The 25660-nt window shown below is 37.4% G+C and overlaps 1 protein-coding gene across 1 annotated transcript; it reads right to left on the bottom strand.

Moving 5' to 3' along the window:
• Positions 1-13723: 13723 nt before the first annotated feature.
• Positions 13724-25188, bottom strand: LOC107868964. The gene is made up of 3 exons (XM_047411575.1): positions 24911-25188; positions 24144-24420; positions 13724-13816 (listed from the first exon to the last, which is right to left on the bottom strand). The coding sequence occupies exons 1-3, from the start codon at positions 25186-25188 to the stop codon at positions 13724-13726; spliced, it is 648 nt and encodes a 215-aa protein (XP_047267531.1).
• Between the last annotated feature and the right edge of the window lie 472 nt (positions 25189-25660).

Raw genomic sequence — 25660 nt, 5'->3', positions numbered from 1 at the left:
ACACAATAAAAAAGTTGGCGCCCATACACTAACTAATGCATAAAGTAAAGAACCCATCACGGCATCCCATACCACCGGACAGTATACCCAAGAGAATATAAATTATAAAACTCATCAATGCACCCCATACCACCAGAGAGCAATCCCAGGAGACTTAAAAGAATCAAATCGCAAATATATATATATATATTTAACCTTCTCGTTATCCATAGCTTTCCAATATTTTTATCAAACGGCCATCTGCCAACATTCATAATCATCGTCAATAATCATTATTGAATAACATATAGCAATGTACTCATAACCGTAATCATACCACCACATATGCATCTATCTCATTAACACACCCTAATTACTCATCATTAGCTAGCCAACGCTTATTACTAAATCACTAACTCACTAGTCATCATATAACCTCTAATGTTATCTATCCACTATTCATCACTTAGTCACTATTCATGGATCAATGACTAACCATTATTTACTCACAAGCCAAATATAGCATCTAGTCAAGATTCACCACTAGACCATATTCTCCAAATATCAAATATTCATTTCTAGCCATCATAATCTCACTAGTCACCATTCATCATACAACCACTAATCATCATTTATACACTTATTCATCTCTCAACTAACATCTCTTACTAACTAGCATCATTAATCTGCAGTCCTCATTTAACAATTAATCAGCATCATAGACTTAATCATCAATAACAACTAGTCACCATCATTTACTAGACTCATTACCTCCTATCTCCTTAATAATTTAATCATTACTATAAACAGTGATCGATGCCACTAGTCCTATTTATCATTAAGATTCATAAATCCACTAGTCACTATTAGCCACTCAAGTAATATCCACCACTAAGCAACTTGCATCCTTAAATCAACAACTACACCACTTTATACCTCAACTTATTAGAAGACTTTGATCGATACCTATAATATCAATATATATCCAACTACACAAGAACATGAATAAACATATAATTTCCATACATAGGGCTAGAAGGATTCAAATCGGGTATCGTCATAATATCAACACTTCCTCAGGCTGAACCGGGTATCATAATATCATCAACATATCGAGCCTTGCGAGGTATCATATTATCATCAACATATCATCTAGTCGCACCAGGTATCATCAAATTATTTTCATATCCTCCGACCATTCTGAGTATTATAATATCATCAACATATCATTCAGCTGCATCGAGTATAATCACATCATCATCATATCCTTCTACCTTGCGGGGTATCATAATATTATCAACATATCATATAGCCTCACCGGGTATTACCACAGCATCATCATATCCTTCGTCCTTACTGGGTATCATCATATAATCATAATATTCTCCGGCCTTGTCGGGTATCAATCTATAATTATATATCTTCCAACTTTGTCGGGCATCATCATATCATCATAATATCCTCTGAACATGTCGGAATCATCAATATATCAATATATATATATATAGTAAAGAAAAGGCCCCAGAAGGGATAAATTAAATGACAAGTAATGTAAATGAACAGTCCCACAAGGCTAAAGTAAATGACAAACCGCACAAAGGTTAAAGTCAAAGAGAAGTAAGGAGAAACATACCTTTATATCTCATCATTCATCGTCAAGGAAAATAATTCAAAAATATATGAATACATATAGAATGAATATTACAAGGCATTAACGGGTTCAACATGGTTAGTAGCATAACTTCTCATGTAGTAAATAAATATACCATCTAGAGCCCTTATTATCATGACTCACAATATTAGCAAGACAAGGTCTTTCTAGCATAATCACTAGTTTGGTTACTACACAAAAGCATAACATGAGTCCAAACATAATCTATATTGCATTATTGTGCATAGCCAATAAGTGTGCCTTCTAGCACCATTTACATCGTCATTTCTAACGACAATAAGAAAGATTTCCAATATAATTTATTAGCATAATTATTAAGCATGATCATAACTTGAAAAATAGTATAGTTAACGGCCCGAACACTAGCCTAAATAGTGGCTTAATCAAACGTATAATCAATGACTCATCTTTACATAATCCATAAATTAGTCATTTAGACCTTGGGCATAACCATAAGTGATATCATGAACAATGGCTCATTAGTAGCGTATTTGTTGTCCTACTATTGTCCTAATGATAATTTATCATTAGTATGAACGATGGCTAAAGCATGACATGATATATATAGCTTATCCATAGCATGGTCGATAAAATCATTCATGTCTTAGGACATATAATAGTCAAGGGTTCATTTAATAGCACGTTCATTAGCCCAAACAATAGTTAATCACAATAACATAATTAGTAGCTTGGCATAAGCTTTAGCCAAAAAGGGATATAAAGGCCTAGTCAGTTGAGCATTATTTCAAATGTCATTCCACATAACCAACAAGTACCAAGAATCATCAATATTGCCACAAATGGCACTCTTTAGTCAATTACTAAGCGTAAGAGTTCAAGGGAACTAATCATAAGTCTTGCCTTAAGGTGGGTCAACAAGTCCACATCTAAATTCCCAAATGCATTTTAAGTTAATTTCTACCCCGGACTAGGCTATGGTATCTAAATCAACTCTTAGATATAAGGCAAGCCACCATAGGCCATAAGGTAGATATTCTACTTAAGATTTTTTACTAGGTCCAATGGAACTAAGGAAATCTTCACTAGTCTTAGCAACTAAGGCCAACTTACTCTTAAGTGTGAGCAACTAGAGTATTTCACCTAAGGTTAAGTGTTATAAGGCATTCTCATGCTAAACATCATTAATGAAGTCTATTCCACCTAGAAATAATGGGAAACAAGTCAACTTTTTAACCTCTAGGATTCACATAGCTTAATTGGTCCAATGAACCCAAGTCTTGTACTTCATCAAACCAATACTTAAAACCCAACCCAATCTAACAAGATATTATAATTATGTCAAAACATAGCTCAATCTAACAAGGGATAAACCTAGCCTACCTCAAATCCGACGAATGCTCAAGAATCTGCTAAATCTTTACTATTCCCTTTCGAGAAGATTCTTCAAGCTGCCAAGCTATCAAAAACACAATCTACATATCACAAAAAGAGCATCGATACCCATATTGTACCATTGTACTTCAGGTCCAAAAATGACACCAAAAAACCCAAGTGGGTCCTACATACGAAAAAAATATTTTTGAAATCAACCCAATGTGTAAACACCATTAGGGAATTAAAACCCTCAACAATCAAGTAAAACCCAAGCTTATTTAGGCTAAAATCCAGCCCTCAAGCAATGTGAATTTTTGGCCAAAAATCCAAGAAATTGAAGTATGAAATGGAAGGATTATGACACATCCCAAACCTGGGGCCTAGTCATACCGGGCATCTCAAGTCTGCCCGGGAATGGAGACTACCCCTAATAACCAATCGTAACCGCCCAGCACCCTATGTCGGATGAATTTCGAACATATAACAAGATGAAATAAGAATAAATAAAGTCTATAATCAGAATCCAACAACCTTAATCAAATATCTAAGTGGTGCCAACCCCAATGCCAATACCAATACCAAGGCTGACATCGCTCATGCCCAAAGTTGTCTAACAAAGCCTCAATCAAAAATTAATAACATCTAGTTGGGACATGCCCCTGACCATATCCAAAACAAAACCAAAGAAATAACAAAGGTAAAAGAAGTACATAGCATAAAATGGAGCCTTGTGGAGTATGGAAGCTCACTACTTTAGTCTGACACAAAGCTACCCCTAAATCTAAGTCACTAAGCAGGAGAAATGGTAGTATAGCTGGTTCTTGCATCGCGTAAGGATACGATTCTCAAAGATGGTTAATAGAGTGAATGATAGCATATACTCAGGGATAAGATAAAATAATGTCAGTCATTCAAAACAAAAATAAATAACCATATGCAATCATATAGATACATACATATATATATATCATGTCGGGAAAGGGAATCGAATTTAGCATGTATTTAAATCCTTAACCTAGGTTGTGTATCTTGGCCATCCTAAAACCACCTATGGGCTATATGGGTTAAGCTCCCCCAGCTGAAAGAGACCCAGCGCATGTTAGCCGTATGATCGGAGAATAGAAACCTGGAATGACTAGTATATCCCCAAAAATATAAAGAGTGACTTAATGCACACGGTCACCAAGACCACCCTCATATCGGCAAATGCGAATTTCAAATAGTGATCCCCCCAGTACCCCCACCTTCCACGGATTTGCTACTCAAACCCCTTTAAGCCCAATTAAACCTTTTTCACATAACCAAAATATTTACCAAGGGAGCTTTTCATTAGGCATGTGATATGGGTCAGCCCTATACTAGTAGGACACTCATGTGATATGAGTCAACCCTAAACTGGCAGGAAGACATCCCAAACCTATGTTGGCTATGTATTTTTGTAACTAAAGGGATTTCTACTAAGGGTCAAACCCTAAACTGGCTAGAATGCCCCCATCACTAGGTTGGTTCAGTGTTTAATCCCACTCCCAACTGAAAGACACTGTTTACTGGACTAAACTAAGCTTATCTGAGCAAGCAACTGATCCTAATAACTAACTGAATGACAATGCTCATGGTTTATCTAGAATCATTTTGAAGATACTAAAATTATGAAAACAACTAGGTATTGGGTATTCATACCAGCACTGAATGGAAATAACAATGATGACATATATAACTGAAAAATCCATGGTGGGGGATCATTGCTCAAAAATCCAACATTTAGACATTTCATTAAACACATTAGAGTCATGAATTTAAGCATTGTAGGGGTGAAGCATGCAAGAATAACATGATTACAATACTCAAACAATGAATTAGGGATTTCAATATGAAGATTTCAATATTCAAAACATGTAATGGCTCATCCCATAGAAAACACTTGTAAACATAACCCAAAATCAAAATCAATAATAGCTTCATGCAGATAATTCAACTTGAACATGTAAAAACTCATAATTAAAACCAAAAAGGATTCTTGGACTCCGTGGGTGAAAAGGGCCCATGTATGAACATCACAAACACCTCAACTATCAAATTTGTGAAGATTCTTAGGAAATTCCCAAGGTTTGAAGCTTGAATTCCTTGATTCCTTGAGAATGGCTTAGGATTTGTTCTTGAGAAAGGGGGCAGATTTTGATTAAAAGAGAAAATAATGCTCTTTAGAGACCAAAATTTTGTGTTATGGACTAATTGGGTGAGGAAAAACAACCAAATGCCCTTAAAATACCAAAACTCAGACGATGGCCCCGATGGAGGGCATGACACAGGCTTTGCAGCACCAGTATAGAGTGCGCAGTGTAGGCTCTGGTGCGTAGTCTAGATGGGTGCATTAGAGCCCGCAGCGCGGGCTAATCTCGGTGTTGCCACTATTTTAGGCTTTCAAACATTCCCTTATGCTCACCTAAAAATTTTGAAACCTACTCGAGATGTACTTTTAACATCCCTAATTATGAATCAAATCAAAAATCAAAGTTTCAAGGTTGGGAAGACAAAAAATAAAATCATTGAAGTTCTGGAGTCTTGGAAATGACTAAGCCCCTAACACATAGCCAAATTTTCAAGCTTTGAACCCTCTTAACATGCAACTGGGAGCTAAAATGAGCTAAGACTTTTATAGGGTATTAAAATATCTCCCCCTTAGGAAAATTCTTCCTCGAATAAGATCGATTAAGCTAAGAATACTGGGGAAAATAAAATCATATACTGAATGTGCATAACTGGAGACATGATTACATGGCTGGTTCGGAAACATGACATATGAAATGAACTTAATGTATTCAATGAAATGAAATGGATTTCATAGATGAAACTGAGAATGGAAAAGAGTCAATTCTGAGGAAAATTGTTACCTTAAGCTGAATCTAATTTTGCAAAGAAAAGAGGAGGTTACTTGGTTTGCATATCTGCTTCTGCTTACCAAGTGGCTCCCTCAATGGACTAATTCCGCCAAAGTACTTTGACCAAGGAAACTTCTTTATTCCTTAGTCTATGAATCTGACGATCAAGGATCTCAACATGTCTTCTAAGGTCTGAATAGTCCTCTCTGCCTTACTATCTATCTGAGGATGAAAAGCTATACGATAAACTTGGGTACCAAGACCCTTCTAAAAAGCCTTCCAAAAGTGAAAGGTAAACTGAGTACCTCTTTCTGAATAATAGATAAGGGGACTCCATGCAACTTAACCAACTCTCTAAAGTAAATCTTGGCATAATCCTCCACTGAATAATAAGTGTGAACTGGCAAGAAATGAGCTGATTTGGTCATTCTATCTACAAGGACCCATATAAAATCATGCTGAAAACGCGTACGAGGCAACCCTGCCACAAAATCCATGTTTACTAATTATCACTTCTAAGTGGGAATGATGAACTCCTTCAATGTACCACTAGGCCTCTGGTGCTCAACTTTAACCTGCTAACAATTAGAACACTTAGCCATAAACTCTGTAATTTCTTTCTTCATACCACTCCACCAATAGACTTCCCATAGATCACGATACATCTTAGTGGATCTTGGATGAATGGAATAATGCACACCATGCACTTTTGCTAAGATTTGCTTCCTCAAACCATCGACACATAGAACACACGACCTACCCTGATAACACAACACACTATCTTCCCCTAGGGAGAAAACCTCTATCTTCTGATCTCTAATTGATTCCTTTAACTTAACCAAACTGGGATCCCTATCTTGCTTTTCTTTAACTTCAGCAACCAAAGAATATTCCAAACTCTTCTGGACCTATATACTACCCTCAGCTGAATAAACCAACCAAACACCTAATCTAGCCAACTGATGAACCGCCCTAACTAATGTTTCTGATCCTTCTCAGCATGGGCAACACTACCCATAGACAACCTACTAAGGGTATTTATCACTACAATAGCCTTGCTCGAATTATATAACACACTTATATCATAATCTTCTAACAACTCAAGCCACCTTCTCTGATGAAGATTTAAATCATTCTGCGAGAACACGCACTGTAAACTTTTGTAATCCTGTGAACATATCCACATGAACCCCATAAAGATAATGTCTCTAAATTTTTAAAGAACAAACAACTGTTGCTAACTCAAGATCATGGGTAGGGTAGTTATTGTTATGGGATTTAAGCTTTCTAGAGGCATAGTCTATGACCGTACCTCTCTACATCAATACACAACCAAGATCAACTCTGGAAGCATCATAATAAACTAAAAACCCATCTGAACTATCTGGAAAAGTCAAAACTGGAGCTGAAGTAAGTCGATTCTTCAACTCTTGTAACTCTTCTCACAAGAATCTAACCACTAAAACATGACTTTATTCTAATTCAATCGAGACATAGGAGATACAATAGAAGAAATCCCTTCAAAAAATCATCTGTAATAGCCAGCCAAACCTAAGAAACTCCTAATATCTAATGGAGAGATGGGTCTATGCCAGTATCTCACTGTTTGGTCTTTTGAGGGTTAACTCGAATGTCATCACCGAAAATAATAAGACCAAGAAAAGCTACTGATCTTATACAAAACTCACACTTACTGAATTAAGTGAGCAACTAATGGGCTCTAAGAGTCTACAATACAATTCTAAGATGGTCTGCATGATTATTTTCAGTATGAGAATAGACAAGGATATCATCAATGAAGACTATAACGAACATATGTAAGTAATACTTGAACACCCTATTTATCAAGTCTATGAAAGCGACTGGGGTATTCATTAGTCAAAAATATATAACTAGAAATTCGAGGTTACCATATTGAGTTTTGAAAGTTGTTTTTAGAATGTCACATTCTCTGATTCTAAGTTGATGATAGTCGTATCTAAGGTCTATCATAGAGAAATAAATGGCACCCTGAAGTTGGTTGAACAAGTCATTAATTCTGGGGAGTGGATACTTATTCTTGATTGTGAAGCTCCAGGGTCTAACAAAACATATACATAAAGATGAAAGACATGTAACGTACCCGTAACCACATCGACAGAACTTTCTTGATCCTATTGGGACTAGAGTGAACAAATCCTGGTCTAACATTGTCCACTGGTTGCACTGGAATTGACACCCTGCTGAGTAGGGCGACTGGCTAGAACTTGGGAATGACTGTGCTGACTATTGTGACCCACCTGTGGGCATTCTCTGACTCTATATCCTGGCTTGCCACATCAAAAACATATATCACTGCTAATTTTACACACAACCTGATGTTTCCTACCGCATTTACCGCAAAAAAGATTAGTACGACTACTGTTCATACAACCTTGGCACTTAGAGCATGGCACCCTATTCCGACTGTCATTCTAAAACTGTGGCAATAGAGCACTAGATGAAGACGGAGCTGGGGCTAAAAATTTTTGGTAGAACTGAGAACGGTTACTACCCTCTGACCTAGACTGAGAAAAGTTAAAGTTCTCTCTCTTTTTCCTTAAGCCTAGATAGGTCCATCTCCTTAATCAACATAGTAGTCCTACACTCCTTGACCATACTATTAGCTATACCAAAAACAAGCTTACTCATTCTAGACCTATTATCAGCCACCATAGAAAGAGCATACTTCTCCAATTGAGTAAACTTAAGCGAGTATTCCTTCACACTCATATTACCTTGCTTCAAATTTATGAACTCCTACACTTCAGCATACCTTAACTCTAACAGGAAGAATCTATCTAGAAAAGTTATGGCAAACTCCTCTCACTCTAAATGCCCTGCCTCAACACCCCTATCCTCCTTCCACTACTTCTACCATGTGTGAGCTATATCCTACAATTGATATACAGCAAACTTTGCACTCCCACTCGAAGTGACACCCATAATATAAGTCACCTTCTGAACCATATCAAAAAACTCCTGTAGATCCTCTTCAGACTTGGATCCCAAAAACAAGGGAGGATTCATTCGGGTAAAGTATCGAATCTAGCTGCAACTGTGTTAGAGACTGGATTAGATGGGGCAACAGCATGCTGATTATTCTAAGTGGCTACTGAGTGAGCTAAAGTGGTGAAAGTAGTTCTGAATTAGACATGAGAGACATGCTTATTTAGGGGATCCTCTTGAACAGGCAGAGGTGCGGTCTGATTCATGTTCCTTCGTCCATTGTCTCTTTGGGGAGGCATTATCTGAAAATGGAACAAAGTATGAGTTAGAAAGAGAGTTTAAATAGAGCTCATGCTCAATCGCACGACATGAATATTGAAAGAAAGGAAACTTTTCCTAAATATCTTGTAGCCACTTGTCCATAAGTGTGGCGCACTTCATACCCATGCATAAGACTCTACTCAACATGGCTTTCAGACTACATAGGAAACTTCAAAACCTTAGGCTTTGATACTAAGTTTTGTCATGACCTAAGGCTACCCCCTTGTGCGACAACGGTGCTTACTGTGAAAAGTGACTACAAGATAACCTATAAGTTAGTACCTGCTAAATATCATAATAATAAAGGACATGTGCAAAAAACAACAGATAAAGCTATAAGGTCAGAATACTAAAAATATGATAAATTCACAAGTCTGTAACGTCTGATAAAATACTGAAATACAACTAATATGACTGATAAACTAACCAACTGTCTAACTAACCATCTAAATGTTTGAAAGCCTCTAAATAGACTGAGGATTTGATGGGACAGGTACTAACTAACTCTTACTAACAAACTAGACAGAAATGCAAAAATAACTGAATAATCATAATAGGTCCTTAATAGATGAGGACTCACCATTACTACTGTTCCTGAAGCGCTGGATTTTCTAAGTACGGTCGGAACACTAAGCGTTTGAACCTATGATAAAATACATCATAGCACAATGAAGAGTATGCGGTCAGTACTTTGAACGTACTGGTATATGCAATGAGGACAGGCTAAAATACATAAGGTATTGTATATGCAAAATAAGGACTAACTGTATAGCATGAGATAAATGAAAATGATTGTATGGAAACTAAAATATATGATAATGAAAGATCAAGTATATATAAATGTATATATACACACTTCTTAAATAATCCATAAACTAAAATACTGAAAATCTGATAATTGAATAACTAGTAATCTGTATGTATTGGTCAAGAAAACCTGAATTCAATTCTGGACAGAATACTACATTGATACTGTACGAGGTATCATCTAATCAACAAGCCCCAATTTGAGCTAATTGGAGTCCAACCTATAACCCCGGTTGGAAGGGTGTTAGTACCGTGCTATAGGTCCTAACACTGGTTATGTAGACCACTAAACAAGTGTCCCAAAGGACTAAGGAGTCGCCTTATACTAGCAGAAAACTCATGTGATATGCATCAATCCTAAACTAGCAGGAAGACATCTCAAAACTACGCTGGCTACATAGTTCTGTAACTCAGGAATTTCTACTAAGGTTCAAACCCTAAATTGGCAGGAATGACCCCATCCCGAGGTTCACTCAGTGTTGAATCCTACTCCCAACTGAATGATACTGTTTACTAGACTGAACTAAGCTTAACTGAGCAAACAACTGATCATAACAACTAATTGAATGACAATGCCCATGGTTTATCTGAAATCATTCTGAAGATACAAAAATTATATAAACAACTAGGAATCGGGTATTCATAACCCACCAGCACTGAATGAAAATAACAATGATGACATATAAAGCTTAAAAATCCATGGTGGGGGATTATTGCATAAAAATCCAACAATTAGACAATTCATCAAACATATGAGAGTCATGAATTTAAGTATGGTAATAGGTAAAGCATGCAAGATAACATGATTACAACACTAAAACCATGAATTAGGGATTTCAATATGAAGATTTCAATATTCGAAACATGTAATGGCTTATCCCATCAAAAACATTGTAAACATAACTCAAAATCAAAATCAATAATAGCTTCGTGGAGATAATTCAACTTGAACATGTAAAAACTTATAATTTAAAACTAAAAAGGGATTTTTGGACTCCATGGGTAAAAAGGGCCCATAGATGAACATCAAAAAACCTCAACTATCAAATTCGTGAAGATTCTTGGGAAATTCTTGAGGTTTGAAGCTTGAATTCCTTGATTCCTTCAGAATAGGTTAGGGTTTTTTGTTGAGAAAGGGGGAGGATTTCTTTAGAGGATTTGTGATTAAAAGATCAAATAATGCTCTTTAGGGACCTAAATTTCGTGTTATGGACTGATTGGGAAAAGAAAAAAGACCCAAATGCCCTTAAAATGTAAAAAATCATAAGTTGGCCGCAATAGAAGGAGCGGTGCGGGCTCTGGAGCACCAGAATAGAGTGCCTGGTGCAGGCTCTGGTGCGCGGTCTGGAGGGGTGCACTGGAGCTGTCAGTGCTGGCTAATCCTAGTGCTGCCTCTAGTCTGGGCTTCAAAACATGCCCTTACGCTTGTCCAAAAATTTTGAAACTCACTCGAGATGTACTTTTAACTTCCTCGATCATTAATCAACTCAAAAATCAAAGTTCTGAGGTTCGGAAGACCAAAAATAAAATCATCAATGTTTAAGGGTCTTGGAAATGACTAATCCCCCAACACTTAGCAAAATTTTGAAGTTTTGGAACCTCTTAAAATGCAACTGAGAACTGAAACGAGCTAAGACCTTTACGGGGTATTACAAAATATCAGGTTCATATAGCCCCTCAAAATGTTTTATGTCGTGGGGTCAAAAGGAGTTAAGAGGGGAAATGTCTATAAGACCCCTAACTTAAAATTGTATAAAACTCACACGTTGGTACGAGTGGACCCTCCAACTCATCACCACAACATACGCATGGTACCCTCAAGTCGTCACTAGGTCAGAAAGTTGGACAGCACATTTTGTCCAATATACGACTCCCTCTCCCAACCTGTCACCATACGATACGACTAGTACCATCTAGTCGTACCCTAAGTAGGACATCAAGGAATAGACACTGGACAACATACAATTCAAGATTACCACTCGAACCCTATCCTCATGGCTCTTAGTTAGCCACTCGTACTCAAAACAAAGTTAAGTTACTAAGTTATGGATTTGATTAAGGTACAGACCCAAGCAAATCGTCAGCACCCCTAACAACCCGTACCCACCAAAACATAACCATAAAAGAAACCTAACCATAGTTCACCAGTCCCTGAACAACTATGGTCCCCTAACCCGTACCCACACCATACGACTAGTATGGTGAGTTGTCACAAGGACAGTGAGCTCAAAGCTCAAGAATTTTCCAAGGCCAAAACCTAGGGTGTTTCAATTCTCCCCCACTTGGATCATTCATCCTTGAATGACGGAACAAGGCAATAACTAGCACGATTAGGCCCCCAAAACGTCTCTACCCTTACCTTTAAGAAAAAAACATAGAGACACAAAGAAAATCAATCTTTTCTTTAACAACTTCAGAAAACAAAGATGCTAAGAGCAACACATACCTTAAGCATGATTTTCTGGAATGGAGAATAGGAATGGATACTTAGACTTCATGTCCTCTTCCAATTTCTAAGTAGTCTCTTCAACCTTGTGGTATCTCTGTAGAACCTTTACCGAAGTTACATCCTTGGTCCACAACCGACGAACCTGCCAATCCAAAATATCTACAGGGACCTCTTCATAAGACATAAAATTCTAAATACCAATATCGTTGATAGGTATAATCTGCGACGGATCACCCACACACTTCCTCAATATGGAAATATGGAATACTAGGTGAATGGATCTTAAACTAGAAGGCAACTTGAACTCATATGCAACATTGCAAACTCTTCTCAAAATCAAGTACAGACCAATATATCGAGAACTAAGCTTTTCCTTCTTCCTAAACCACATTACTCCCTTCATAGGAGATACCTTCAAGAACACCCTATCCCTAACCTCAAGTTCTAACTTCTTATGCATAACATTTGCATAGGACTTTTGGCAACTTTGGGTGGCTTTAAGCCTATCCCAAATCACATTCACCTTTTCCATAGCCTACTGAACCAAATCCGGTCCAAACCTCTCTACCTCACCAACCTCAAACCACCCAATCGAAGACCTACACCTCCTACTATACAAGGCTTCAAATGGAGACATCCCAATGCTAAAGTGGTAGCTATTGTTGTACGTAAACTCCATAAGAGGTAAGTTCTCAACCCAACTACCACCATAGTCAATCACACAAGCACGAACCATATCCTCCAACATCTAAATAGTCCATTCTGCTTACCCATCCGACTGCGGGTGGAAAGCAGTACTAAGACTCACCTTAGTCCTTAAACCTTTCTAAAACAATCGCTAAAAGTGAGATGAAAATTGCATACCAAGATGTGTGATAATAAAAATAGGTACCCCATGCCACTTTATAATCTCATGGAAGTAAAACCTCGTATAGTGCTCAGTAGAGAAATTAGTCCTCACTTAAAATAATTTCGAGACTGTGGAAGACTAGAAACAAAAACCATATTGATCACTTCTCATTTCCAAATAGGAAACTCAATCTATTGATACAATCCTCCAGGCCTTATGTGCTCAACCTTCACTTGTTAGCACACAATACACTTATCCACAAAACTAGCCACATCCTACTTCATATTGTTCCACCAATACATCTCCTTAAGGTCATGATACAATTCTATCAAACCATGATGAATAGTACTGCGCGACTCATGCGACTCAGCTAAGATCTCTTGCAGACCATTTATATCAGGAATATAAAACCTTCCTTGGTACTGCAACATACCATCACCACTAATCTCAAAGACCATCACCTTCTACCCATCTATATCCTTCTTGATCCTCATCAATATAGGATCCAACACTTGCTTCTCTTTTACTTCATCACCCAAGGACAACTGCGCCACCTCCTGCAAAACCATACTACCATACTCAGAGTCAAAGAGACAAATTACAAGGTTATCCAAATGGTGAACATATTTCACCAACTCTTGCTTTCCTTCATCCATATAAGCTAGACTTCTAATGGATAACTTGCTAAGAGCATCAACAACCATATTAGCTTTACCTGGATAGTAGTGAAGACTCATGTCATAGTCCTTAAGCAGCTCAAGACATCTCATTTGCCTAAAGTTAAGCTCTTTTTGAGTAAACATATACTGCAAGCACTTATGATCAGAAAACATATCCACATACACACCATAAAGATAGTGACGCCAGATCTTTAATGCGAATACCACAGCCGTCAATTCTAAGTCATGGATTGGATAATTCTTCTCATACACCTTCAACTATCTAGAGGCATAAGCTATCACCTTGCCAAGCTACATCAAGATGCAACCAAGCCCCACAAATGATGTATCACAATAGATTACAAAACTGTTAGTGCCTTAAGGCAAGGTCAAGATCGGAGCCCAAGTCAGCTTATTTCTTAGATTCTCAAAACTACCCTTACAAGAATCAAACCACAAGAACTTTACCTTTATCTAAGTCAACTTAGTCAATGGGGTATCTATAGAAGAGAAACTCTCTACAAACCTTCTATAGTAATCAGCTAAACCCAAGAAGATACAAATATTGGTTAGACTCATGGGTCTATGCCACCTCTTAACCACTGCAACTTTTTACAGATCCACCATGATCCCTTCACTACAAATTACATGAACTAGAAAAGTTACAGCGTTCAACCAAAATTTGCATTTCGAGAATTTGGCATACAACTATTACTTTTTTAGGGTCAGTAACACTATATAGAGGTGATTGGCACAATCCATCTATCTTTGAATACACTAAAATATCATATATGAAACAATAATGAATAAATCCAAAAATTGCAATAAAAATCTATTCATCTAATCCATGAATGTCGCCAAGTCGTTGGTCAACCCAAAAGACGTAACTAGAAACTCAAAATGCTCATACCAGGTATGAAAGGTAGTTTAGGGATATCCACTTCCCTAATCTTTAACTGATGATACCCAGGTCAAATATCAATCTTGGATAAATACTTAGCACCCTAAAGTTGTAATGCCCTAAGAGTACACCCTAGATGCCACATGGTGCTTATGACCCCAAAGGACAACATGCTAACCCATGACTGATATAGCTACTTTGAGCACTGAATAGTAATACTAGAATAAATGTGGAATTATGCTGAATTGCCATAAGGTTCAAAATGTAAATGCTGATAAATAATAATATCTAGTAAAAATATCTAAAAACTAAACACTATCTAAACAGGTCTAATATGAAAGCCTCTAACTGAAATGTCTGAATATGGAGTTGATGGGACAAGCCCTAAACTAACTCTAACTATTGAAATACTAAAACTACTGAAATGCTAAAATAAAAGCATATCTTTGATAGATGAGGATTCACTACTAAATCTACAACTGCTGACTAGATTTATCTAAACACGGTCGGGATCTTGAGCATCTGAACCTATGATATGAGACATCATAGCACAAAAATAGAGTATGCGATCAATACATGGAATATACTAGTATGCTAGATGAGGTAAGGATGAATGCAAGGGTTCATATACATGAACAAGAATTGATTGAATGATATAGACTAACTGAATATAAGAGTACGTGGATAACTGATACTACGAAAATCACTAAGTATGCAATTCTGTACATATACGTATAGACTGTAACTGAACTTTTTTAAATCTGAGCACTGAGTTATGATAACTGAGTAATTAATATCTAAAGTTACTGATAAGTGATTTACTGATACTGATTAATTGTATTTGACAACCGTGATTCTGTAAAATGAATTGAAGACTCAAACTAAAACTATGGAAGGTAATTATCTAACTGACATGCCCCATATAAGTAAGATAATTGAGTTAGGGTCCAATCCGTAACCCAAATTGGAAGGGTGCTAGTCCCGTGACACGGGTACTAACATCTGTTGTGGATTTAGTTCTATCTAATGGGTGACCCCTGAGATCAGTCCTAAACTAGTGGGTGATCCCTGAGTAAGTCAGTCCTATCTAACGGGTGACATCTCATAACCTATATTGGCTACATAATTTTGGAACTTAGGTATTATTTCTAGGGACCCAGTCCTAACTAACAGGTGAGCCTTCATCCCTAGGCTCGCTCAGTGCAGAATCTTACTCCCAACTGAACAGACACTGAACTGATTATACTAAACTGAACTAGACTGATATTGAGCCTACTGAGTTTTCCTGAGTTCTATAACTAATTGAGTTCTACTAATCATGACATGACTGATACTATTCTGTAACTACCATTGGCTCTATGTAAACATCTAGATTGTCGAGTATTAAATACCCCCAGGACTCGATAGGATAAAAAAAGGACATAACATGATCATAAAGGCATAACAATACTTGTTTGCTAACAATGCAATCATTTACACATTTTGTCAAACACTTGATATACATGAACTTGTGCATGAATGGGATCACATAATAACATGTCATACTTTCACTAGTCAAATCACATAAGCATTTCATCAAACATTTGTAAGGCATAAGCTTGTACATGATTGGGACTACATATTAACATGTCATGATTCAACTATTTACTTCATATAGGCAATTTAGCAAACACTTGGGGAGCATGGATTATTTACATAATAATGGCTAACATATGAACCTTATAATACATTAATCAATTTGTAAATTCAAGGGTTTATCAAGATAATCACATATTCATCACACATACTATTCAATTTTTATGAAACTTGCAATTAATTCATGGGTTGAAACCCAACTAATATCATGAACATGAATTCAATCTAATTCAAACATGGAAATCATGAATCTAAGATTTTGTATATTTAAAAAGGGTTCTTGGACTTCATGGATGAAAGGGCCCCATGAATAAACACCTAACATACCTGAGAAGAAGAGGTCTTGAGGTTCTTGGAGGATTTCTTGAGATTGCTCTTGGTTTCATGGAGTTAGGATTTTGTATTATAGAGAGAAAGCTCTTGATTTTGAGGAAAAATTGAATAATGAATGACTTAAAAAGTTTTTAGGGCTTTAATCTCATATCTGGATGCAATAAAACCCTGGGAAAAGACTAATTTAACCCTAGATAAAACTTTGGATGTCCATCAAAAATTTCCTAAATTACCCCCGGCGTGATACGCTATAATCGTGCCAGCTCATTGAAAAGTGGACAACTGGGAAATAGGCTGACAGCGCAATGTGGCATCATTATGGTGCCTCACTGAATGGGAAATTGGGCCTTGGCGCGACATGCCATTATCATGGAGAAACACTGGAAAAGTGATAATTAGGAAATTGCCTGGTGGTGCAATACGGTGGTATCGCATTGGGTCACTAGAAAATGACAATTTCCATTTGTACTGCCTCCATGATGTGCCAAAGTACCAGGTGGTACACTATTTCACTAAAATGACTCTAACTCTTCACCCGGGTATCAAATTTGGGAGAATTTTATATCATTGGAAAGCTAATTGAATTTCCTACGTAATGGCAGGCTCTAAACTGAAAAATACTAAGTATTTCAAAAATTTTACATGGTATTACTCATGTTCTAGACTTAAATTAAGCTAGGGAAATATGAGGCATTATAATATCTTCTCTGTGGGAACATTCGTCCTCAAATGAGACTAATTAAGCTAAGAAATGCTAATAGACTGAGTTTACACATTGAACATGCACAACTGCAGCATGACTACTTGACTGAAACTACTGATACACTGAGTTTACATACTGAACATGCACATCTGATGCATAAAATACATGACTGGACTAATTCATGAATGCATGACTGAATATACAGCGGTAATGGATATGAAGTTTATAACTGTAATTGCATCATAGAACTGAGTAAACCTAACAAAGACTGTCACCTTAAGCTGAGAATACTAATGAACTTGAGATTATTTACTAAACATGTATGAATGGGAACAAGAGAACATGACTAAGTCTGAAACATAATTTATGAACTGAATACCATGAATTGAACTGATTCCAAAAATATATATGTCATTCATGGTAATGTTCATACGATTGAGATTGGAATAAGAAAGTCAACTTACAAGTACCCATTACTCCAAACTGAATTCATTACGCGAAGAGAAACTGAAAGGTTTAGGATATGAAAGCTCGGGGTTTATAGTGCATCTCCACCTTGGGACATTATATCCCTCGAAGAATGCTGACTTGGCTGAGATACTGAGGAAAAGCTGAGATAATGCACGAGGTACCTACGAACTGAATCATGACTGAGTATTTGGGATCGAAAATTGAGACACGATACATGAACTGGGCTAAACTCGTAACTACTAGGATGCTCCATCTTGGAATAGGCATATTCGAGAGACTTCGTATACGACGACTGGGCGGAAAGATGGAAAACCATACAAACTTATCTGCCTGACTGCTAAACTGAATTCCTAGCTTTACAGACTAACTCATACTGAAAACTTATACTCAACTGGAGCATTTCTTGGCACTCTTTCTATAAAGTTCTACTGACTTTAGGGAGCAAGGAAATCTTGGCATGGTCTGAATGAGACATCTAAATAAGAAATCACTAAAATTCTGTAACATGGGCACTAATAACTCTACCTACTGAGTTTTGATCTGGACTGAATTCTCCCACTATTTTCAAGCCTACCTAAATCTCTGAAATACATTTATCCCCTTACATATCATCATGACATTCAAGCCTATCTTCATAACTACAACCTCATGTAAAACTAGCATGAAATAAGTTTTTATTAACGTTAAACATTTACTCTCTCCCTTCTAAGCAACTGCTCATCTCTATATCATTTCATAAAAAGAGTTCACTGAAGGTTAAAACATGGGGACCTGAAGCATGAATGGACACTATACTGAACTTGACACTTAACCGAGGCTTGAGGAATAGAACATCAACATCCTGGAATTTATTAATAGATCTAAACTGAGGATATACATGACAAAATCTGAATTTAGTTGATCATTAGGAGTATAGCATAAGTCACGCAAACTGAGCATATTATAAGTCCTGAGTACATGAGTCTTGAGTTGCATGACCTGAGTTTGGAGTTTCTGTGCTTAGAAAACATAATTCATAACACTGAGTTAATTGGAACTGCTCATACTAGGAACTATGAGCGTACATGATTTTCGATAACATGCATGAATAAGAGCTATGATCATAGAACTGACATGTACTGCATGAGTAGATATCATAATAGTTGAAGTGCAATACTTGCATTGAGGTAAGAAGGGCTTGAGCATCAACCTCTTCCACTTATTTTCTACACATACTAACATTACTACTAAAATTTAAAGGCCTGACTTTCTGAGATATCATAATCGAACAGCTCCTATATACTTGTCGGGCTTTATAGACTAACCCACGGGGGTGGAGACTGAGAAAGGTTATGTTAAGATTTCTGGTCTGACTTTGAAATTGACTGCTATGTAAGGAATTACAAAAGACAGAGAAGCTCTTGGATCTAATAAGAAAAAACATGTAAATGAAAGATCCATAATGTACCAGTAACCATGTCAGGAGATCTTTCCTGATATTGTCTGGATTGAAGTGCATAAAGCCTATTTGAACATTTCCCACTGGGGCCACTGAAAGTAGCACCCTGCTGATTCAGGTGACCGAACTAAGCCGAAGGATGGTTGTACTAACCCTGTTGGTGAAAATCTTTTCCCCTCTGAGCCATAACTCTACACTCTTTCATTCTATGGCCTGGATTACTACATCAAAAACACACATCACTACTATCTCTACATATACCTAGGTGATGTCTACCACATTCTCTGCAAAGTGGATGGGTACGACCACTTCTTACACTACCCTGGGTTTTGGAGCCTAGCGCCCTATCATGACTACCATTCCTAAACTTTGGTACTGGTGCACAAGCTGAGGACGGAGCTGGAACTGAAGATTTTGGATGAAAATAGGAATCGTCACCACTATCTAACTTAGGCTGATTGAAATTAAAACTACCTATTTTAGCTCTCTTGTTCTCTCTCTCCTTCTTCTTAAGTTTCTACTTCTCAATATATTGTGCATGGACCATAAGCCTAGAGATGTCCATCTCCTTAATCAACATCGCAGTTTGTACTCCTTAACCATACTATCTAACACACCAGACATGAACTTGCTTATTCTGAACCTATTGTCTGCTACTACAAGGGGAGAATACCTGGCTAACTGAGTAAACTTAAGGGAATACTCTTTCACACTCATACTGCCTTGCCTGAGATTGATGAACTCTAACACCTTGGCTTCTCTCATCTCTAAGGAAAATAATCTATCTACAAAAGTAGTAGAAAACTCTTTCCACTCTATGGGCCCTGCGTCTGTGCCCTTGTCTACTTTTCACTAATTAAACCACGTATGAGATACATCTTGTAGCTGATATGCAGCTAACTCAGCACTCTCACTGAAAGTCACTCCCATAATATTTGTGACTTTTTGAACCTGATTAAGGAACTTCTGTGGATCATCTTCTGACTTAGATCCTGAGAATATTGGAGGATTCATTCGGGTGAGGTCTCGAATCTAGGCTGCAGCAGTATTGGACACTAGGTTGGCCTAAACAGCAGCTGGTCATTCATTCTGAGATGTTATGGAATTGGATAGAGTAGTGAATATATCTCTGAATTCTGCATAGAAGGCATGCTCGTCCAGGGGATCTGCCTAAATTGGTAGAGGTGCTGACTGATTTTTGGTTCTCTTTTTGTTAGTTTTTTTGGGGAGGCATGTTCTGTGAATGAAAAGAAAAAGGATTAGATTGAGAATTTAACTTGAGCTCATGCTCACTCCCACGACATAAATACTGAAAATAGGGAAACTTTTCCAAAAATATCTCATAGCCACATGTCTATTATTGTGGCGCACTACACACCCATGCACAAGACTCTACTTGATGCTGCTTTCAGACTCCCTAGGACTTTGTTGAACCTTAGGCTCTGATACCAAGTTTGTAATGCCTCGGGAGTACACTCTGGACTCCATGTGGTGCTTATGACATTAAAGGACCACAAGCAAACCCATGAGTGATATATGTTGTGACCACTAAATAGTAACACTAAAATAAATACGAAAATAGTCTGAATTGCCATAAGGTTCAAAATCTAAACACTGATAAATAATAACATCTGGTAAAAATATTTGAAAACGAAACACTACCTAAACTGGTCTAGTGTGAAAACCTCTAACTAAACTGTCTGGATATGCAGTTGATGGGACAAACCCCAACTAACTCCAACTACTAAAATACAGAAACTACTAAAATGCTGAAATAAAAGCATATCCTCAATCGATGAGGACTCACTACTAAATTTGTAACTGCTAACTGGATTTTTCTAAACACGGTCAGGGTCTAGAGCATCCGAACCTATGATATGAGACATCATAGTGCAAAGAAAGAGTATGCGGTCAGTACATAGAATGTAATGGTATGCTAGATAAGGTAAGACGAAATGCAAGGGTTCATATGCGTAAATAAAAACTGACTGAATGATATAGAGTAACTGAATATAAGAGTATGTGGATAACTGATACTACGGAAATCACTAAGTATGCAATACTATACATATATATATAGACTGTAACTCAGCTTTTCTGAAGCTGAGCACTGATTTTTGATAATTGAGTAACTGATATCTGAAGTTACTGATAACTGATTTACTGATACTAATTGACAATGTCTGACAGTCATAAATCTGTAAAATAAACTGAGTTCTAAACTGAAAACTCAAACTGAAACTGTTGGAGCTAATCATCTAACTGACATAACTGAGTTGGGGTCTAATCTGTAACCCCAATTGAAAGGGTACTAATACCGTGCCACAGGTACTAACATCAATTGTGGAGTCAGTCCTATCTAATGGATGACCCCTGAGATCAGTCCTAAACTAGCGGGTCATCCCAGAGTATGTCAGTCCTATCTAATGGGTGACATCTCATAACCTATATTGGCTACCTAGTTTTGGAACTTAGGATTTATTTCTAGGGACCTAGTCCTAACTAACGGGTGAGCCCCCATCCCTAGGATCGCTCGGTGCTAAATCCTACTCCTAACTGAATAGAAACTGAACTGATTATACTGAACTGGACAGGATTGATACTGAGTCTACTGAGTTTTCCTGAAATCTATAACTAAGTTCTACTAATCGTGACATGACTTATATTATTCTGTAACTTCTAGCTCTAGGTAAACAGCTAGATTGTCGGGTATTAAATACCCTCAGGACTCGATAGCATAAAAAGAAAGACATAACATGATCATAAAGGCATAACAATACTTGCTAACAATGCAATCATTTAGATATTTTGTCAAACACTTGATATGCATGAACTTATGCATGAATGGGATCATATAATAACATGTCATGCTTTCACTAGTCAAATCACATAAGCATTTCATCAAACACTTGTAGGGCATAAGCTTGTACATGATTGGGACCACATGTTAACATGTCATAATTCCACTATTTACTTCACATAGGCAATTTTACAAACACTTGGGGAGCATGGATTATTTACATGATAATGGCCAACAAAAAAACATCATGATACATTAATCAATTTGTAAATTCAAGGGCTTATCAAGATAATCACATATTCATCACACATTTTATTCAATTTTCATGAAACTTGCAATCAATTCATGGGTTAAAACCCAACTAATATCATGAACATGAATTCAATCTAATTCAAACATGGATATTATAAATCTGAGATCTTGTATGTTTAAAAGGGGTTCTTGGACTTCATGGGTGAAAGGGAAACATGATAAAACACCTAACATACCTGAGAAAATAAGTTCTTGAAGGTTCTTAGAGGATTTCTTGAGATTGCTCTTGGTTTTTTGGAGTTAGGGTTTTGTATTGTAGAGAGAAAGCTCTTGATTTTGGGGAAAAAATGAATAATGAATGACTTAAAACGTTTTAAGGGCTTTAATCCCATATCTGGATGTAATAAAACCATGGAAATAGACTAATTTAACCCTGGACAAAACTTAGGATTTCTATCAAAAATTTTTGAAATTACACCCTGATGCGATGCGGTATAATCGTGTCGGCTCACTGGGAACTAGGCTGATAGCGGGATGTGGTGCCACCGCGATGCCTCACTGAATGGGAAACTGGGCCTTGGGGCGATGCGCCATTATTGTGAAGCAACACTGGAAAAGTGATAAATGGGAAATTGTCTAATGGCACGACGTGGTGGTATCGCGTTGGCTCACTGGAAAATAACAAATTCCATTTGGACTGCCTCCGCGATGCGCTGAAGTACCAAGTGGTACACTATTTCACTAAAATAACTCTGGGTTAACTCTTCACCCAGGTATCGAGTTTGGGCAAATTTTAAATCGTTGGAAAGCTAATTGAATTTTCCATGCAATAGTAGGCTCTAAACTGAAAAATACTAGGTATTTCAAAAAGTGTACATGGTATTACCCATGTACTAAGACTTAAATTAAGCAAGGGAAATACAAGGTATTACAGAAGCTGATCAAAAAAATCATCTATTCTTAGAAGAGGGTACTTATTCTTTAACATCACTTTATTCAACTGCCGGTAATCAATACACATTCGAAAGGAACTATCCTTCTTATGCACGAATAAAATTGATACACCCCACAGAGACACACTAGGACAAATGAAACCCTTGTCTAAAAGATTCTTTACTTGCTATTCAAGCTCCTTAGACTCAACTGGAGCCATCCTATACTGGGGAATAGAAATAGATGAGTGTCCAGAACAAGATCTACCTAAAAATCAATTTCCCTATCAGGAGGAACACTGGGAAGGTCATCAGGGAAGACCTTAGGAAATTCATTCACCATCGGGACGGAATGCAAATAAAGACCCTCTAAGTTAAAATCTTTAACCCAGACCAGATGATAGAAACACTCCTTAGGAGCTTGGGAACCGCCCTCTCATTCAATAACCAGCTAATTAGGGAATTTAAAGACAACCTTACAGGTTCAACAGTCTATAGAAGCACAGCACAAGTGTAGCTAATCTATCCCAAATATGACATCGAAATCAACCATGTCTAATTCAAAAAAATCAATCAAAGTTTCCCGACCACCAATGGATACTACACAACCTCTATAGACCTTTTTAGCCACCACAGAGTCACCCATTGAGGTAGAAATAGAAAAAGGATCCAAAACTTACTCGGGACCAAAGCCAAAATGCACAGCCATAAATAGGGTCACATAAGAAAGAGCGGACCCCAGATCAAGTAAATGGTATACCTCACAGGAAAAGAAATTCAACATACTAGTCACAACATCAGGAAATACCTCAGACTCGTGGTGAGTAGTGAAAGCATATAGATAGTTACAACTAGTGTCGAAACTAGATAATTCACCCTTCAGTGCCAGAGTTGAAGAGGAGACAATAGGAACCTTGTTTGCCCCAGAGGAAAGCTTACCAACAAGATACTTTCTAAGAATATGCCCTACCTGACCACAGTTGAAGCACTTGTCCTTCCCTTCATCACAGTAACCCCGATATAATTGACCATAGAATCTGTAAAAAGTATATGATGAAGCTGACTGGGCCTCGCTACCTCAAATTATGCACCCTGTGCCCTATAGTTATCGCTACTCTGAAAAGGTCAGTCACCCGATGGCTTTGGGTAGGGAGCACTAGCATCGAGTAAGACCCAAAATTACCCCACTTCTTCTTAGGCAACTTCCCACCATCTCTACCACCCTGCTGTTGGCCACCACCCTACTTAGAAAAACTAAACTTCTTGCTCTGCCTCTCTATTATCTCAACTTGCTTCTTCTTATCTTTCTGTACCTATTGTATGTTCATAACTAACTTGGAAATATTCATGTCCTTGTTCAACAAGTCAATCTTACTCTCTAGAATAAAATCTAGGGACAAGTCGATAGCGAACTTTCTTATTCTAGCTATCAAGTTCAAAACCAACTCCAGAGCATACCGACATAACTGGTAAAACTTTAAGAAATACTCCTTGACTGACATCTTTCCTTGCACTAGATTAACAAACTCTTCCGCCTTTGTTTTACTCAACTCCTGAGAAAAGAAGCGATCCAAAAAAACACTAGAGAAATTATCCCATAGGGCTGACTCAGCATAATCACCCTTAGTCCACTCATATTCCTCACGCCATTGGTATGCTACATCTTTTAGTTGATAAGCAGCAAATTCCACACCCTTTACGTTAGTAGCTTGCATAACACATAAGATTTTTTCTATGTCATCCACAAAAGCTTGAGGATCCTCCTCAACCTTGACACCAGTAAATACAAGAGGGTTCAACCTCATAAACTAGATAACCCTTATGGCCTAAGAAGATGGAGCAAAAGAAGCACCACGCTCGGCTTGAGAATCTACTAACTGTACCAACATATGGATAGACTGACGAAACTTAACATTTGTCACATCAACCTGAGGAGGTCAAAAAGGACTGGAGGGAATCGATGGAACTATAAAAGGACAATTAGGAATTGGACCCCTAGATGGAGTTTGGACCCCATAAGTAGAATGAGTCCCATCAATATTGTCCTTAAGTAGGATAGAGGAGTTCCTGTGAGCTTCAAATCATAGAGTAGGCATGATCTAAAAAGCAAATAAATAGGGATTAAGGAAGATTTTGAGACCTTAGACTCTACAGCTTGAAAATAGAACACAAGAAAGAGAAATATTCCTAAATGCTTTGTAGCCCCTCCCTTATGAGTGTGATATTCTACACACCCTTAAAATAGAATCTACTCGACACGGCTTTGTCAGACACCTA

Source organism: Capsicum annuum, chromosome 4 (genome assembly GCF_002878395.1).
Source record: "Capsicum annuum cultivar UCD-10X-F1 chromosome 4, UCD10Xv1.1, whole genome shotgun sequence".
In the NCBI taxonomy this organism is placed as follows: Eukaryota; Viridiplantae; Streptophyta; class Magnoliopsida; order Solanales; family Solanaceae; genus Capsicum; species Capsicum annuum.
The sequence above is the reverse complement of the archived record's forward strand: the minus strand, read 5'-3'. Positions and strand labels throughout refer to the sequence as shown.

What these genes read in the sequence shown, in the direction of transcription:
- LOC107868964 (XM_047411575.1), bottom strand. Translation starts at nt 25,188, where the DNA reads ATGAGGTTGAACCCTCTTGTATTTACTGGTGTCAAGGTTGAGGAGGAT. An exon ending in AGTAAAACAAAGGCGGAAGA is followed by an intron (nt 24,421 to 24,910) that starts GTTTGTTAATCT and finishes TACTTTTTACAG; the next exon opens with ATTCTATGGTCAATTATATC. An exon ending in TGAATTTCTTTTCCTGTGAG is followed by an intron (nt 13,817 to 24,143) that starts GTATACCATTTA and finishes ATGGTTTTGCAG; the next exon opens with GAGGTGGCGCAGTTGTCCTT.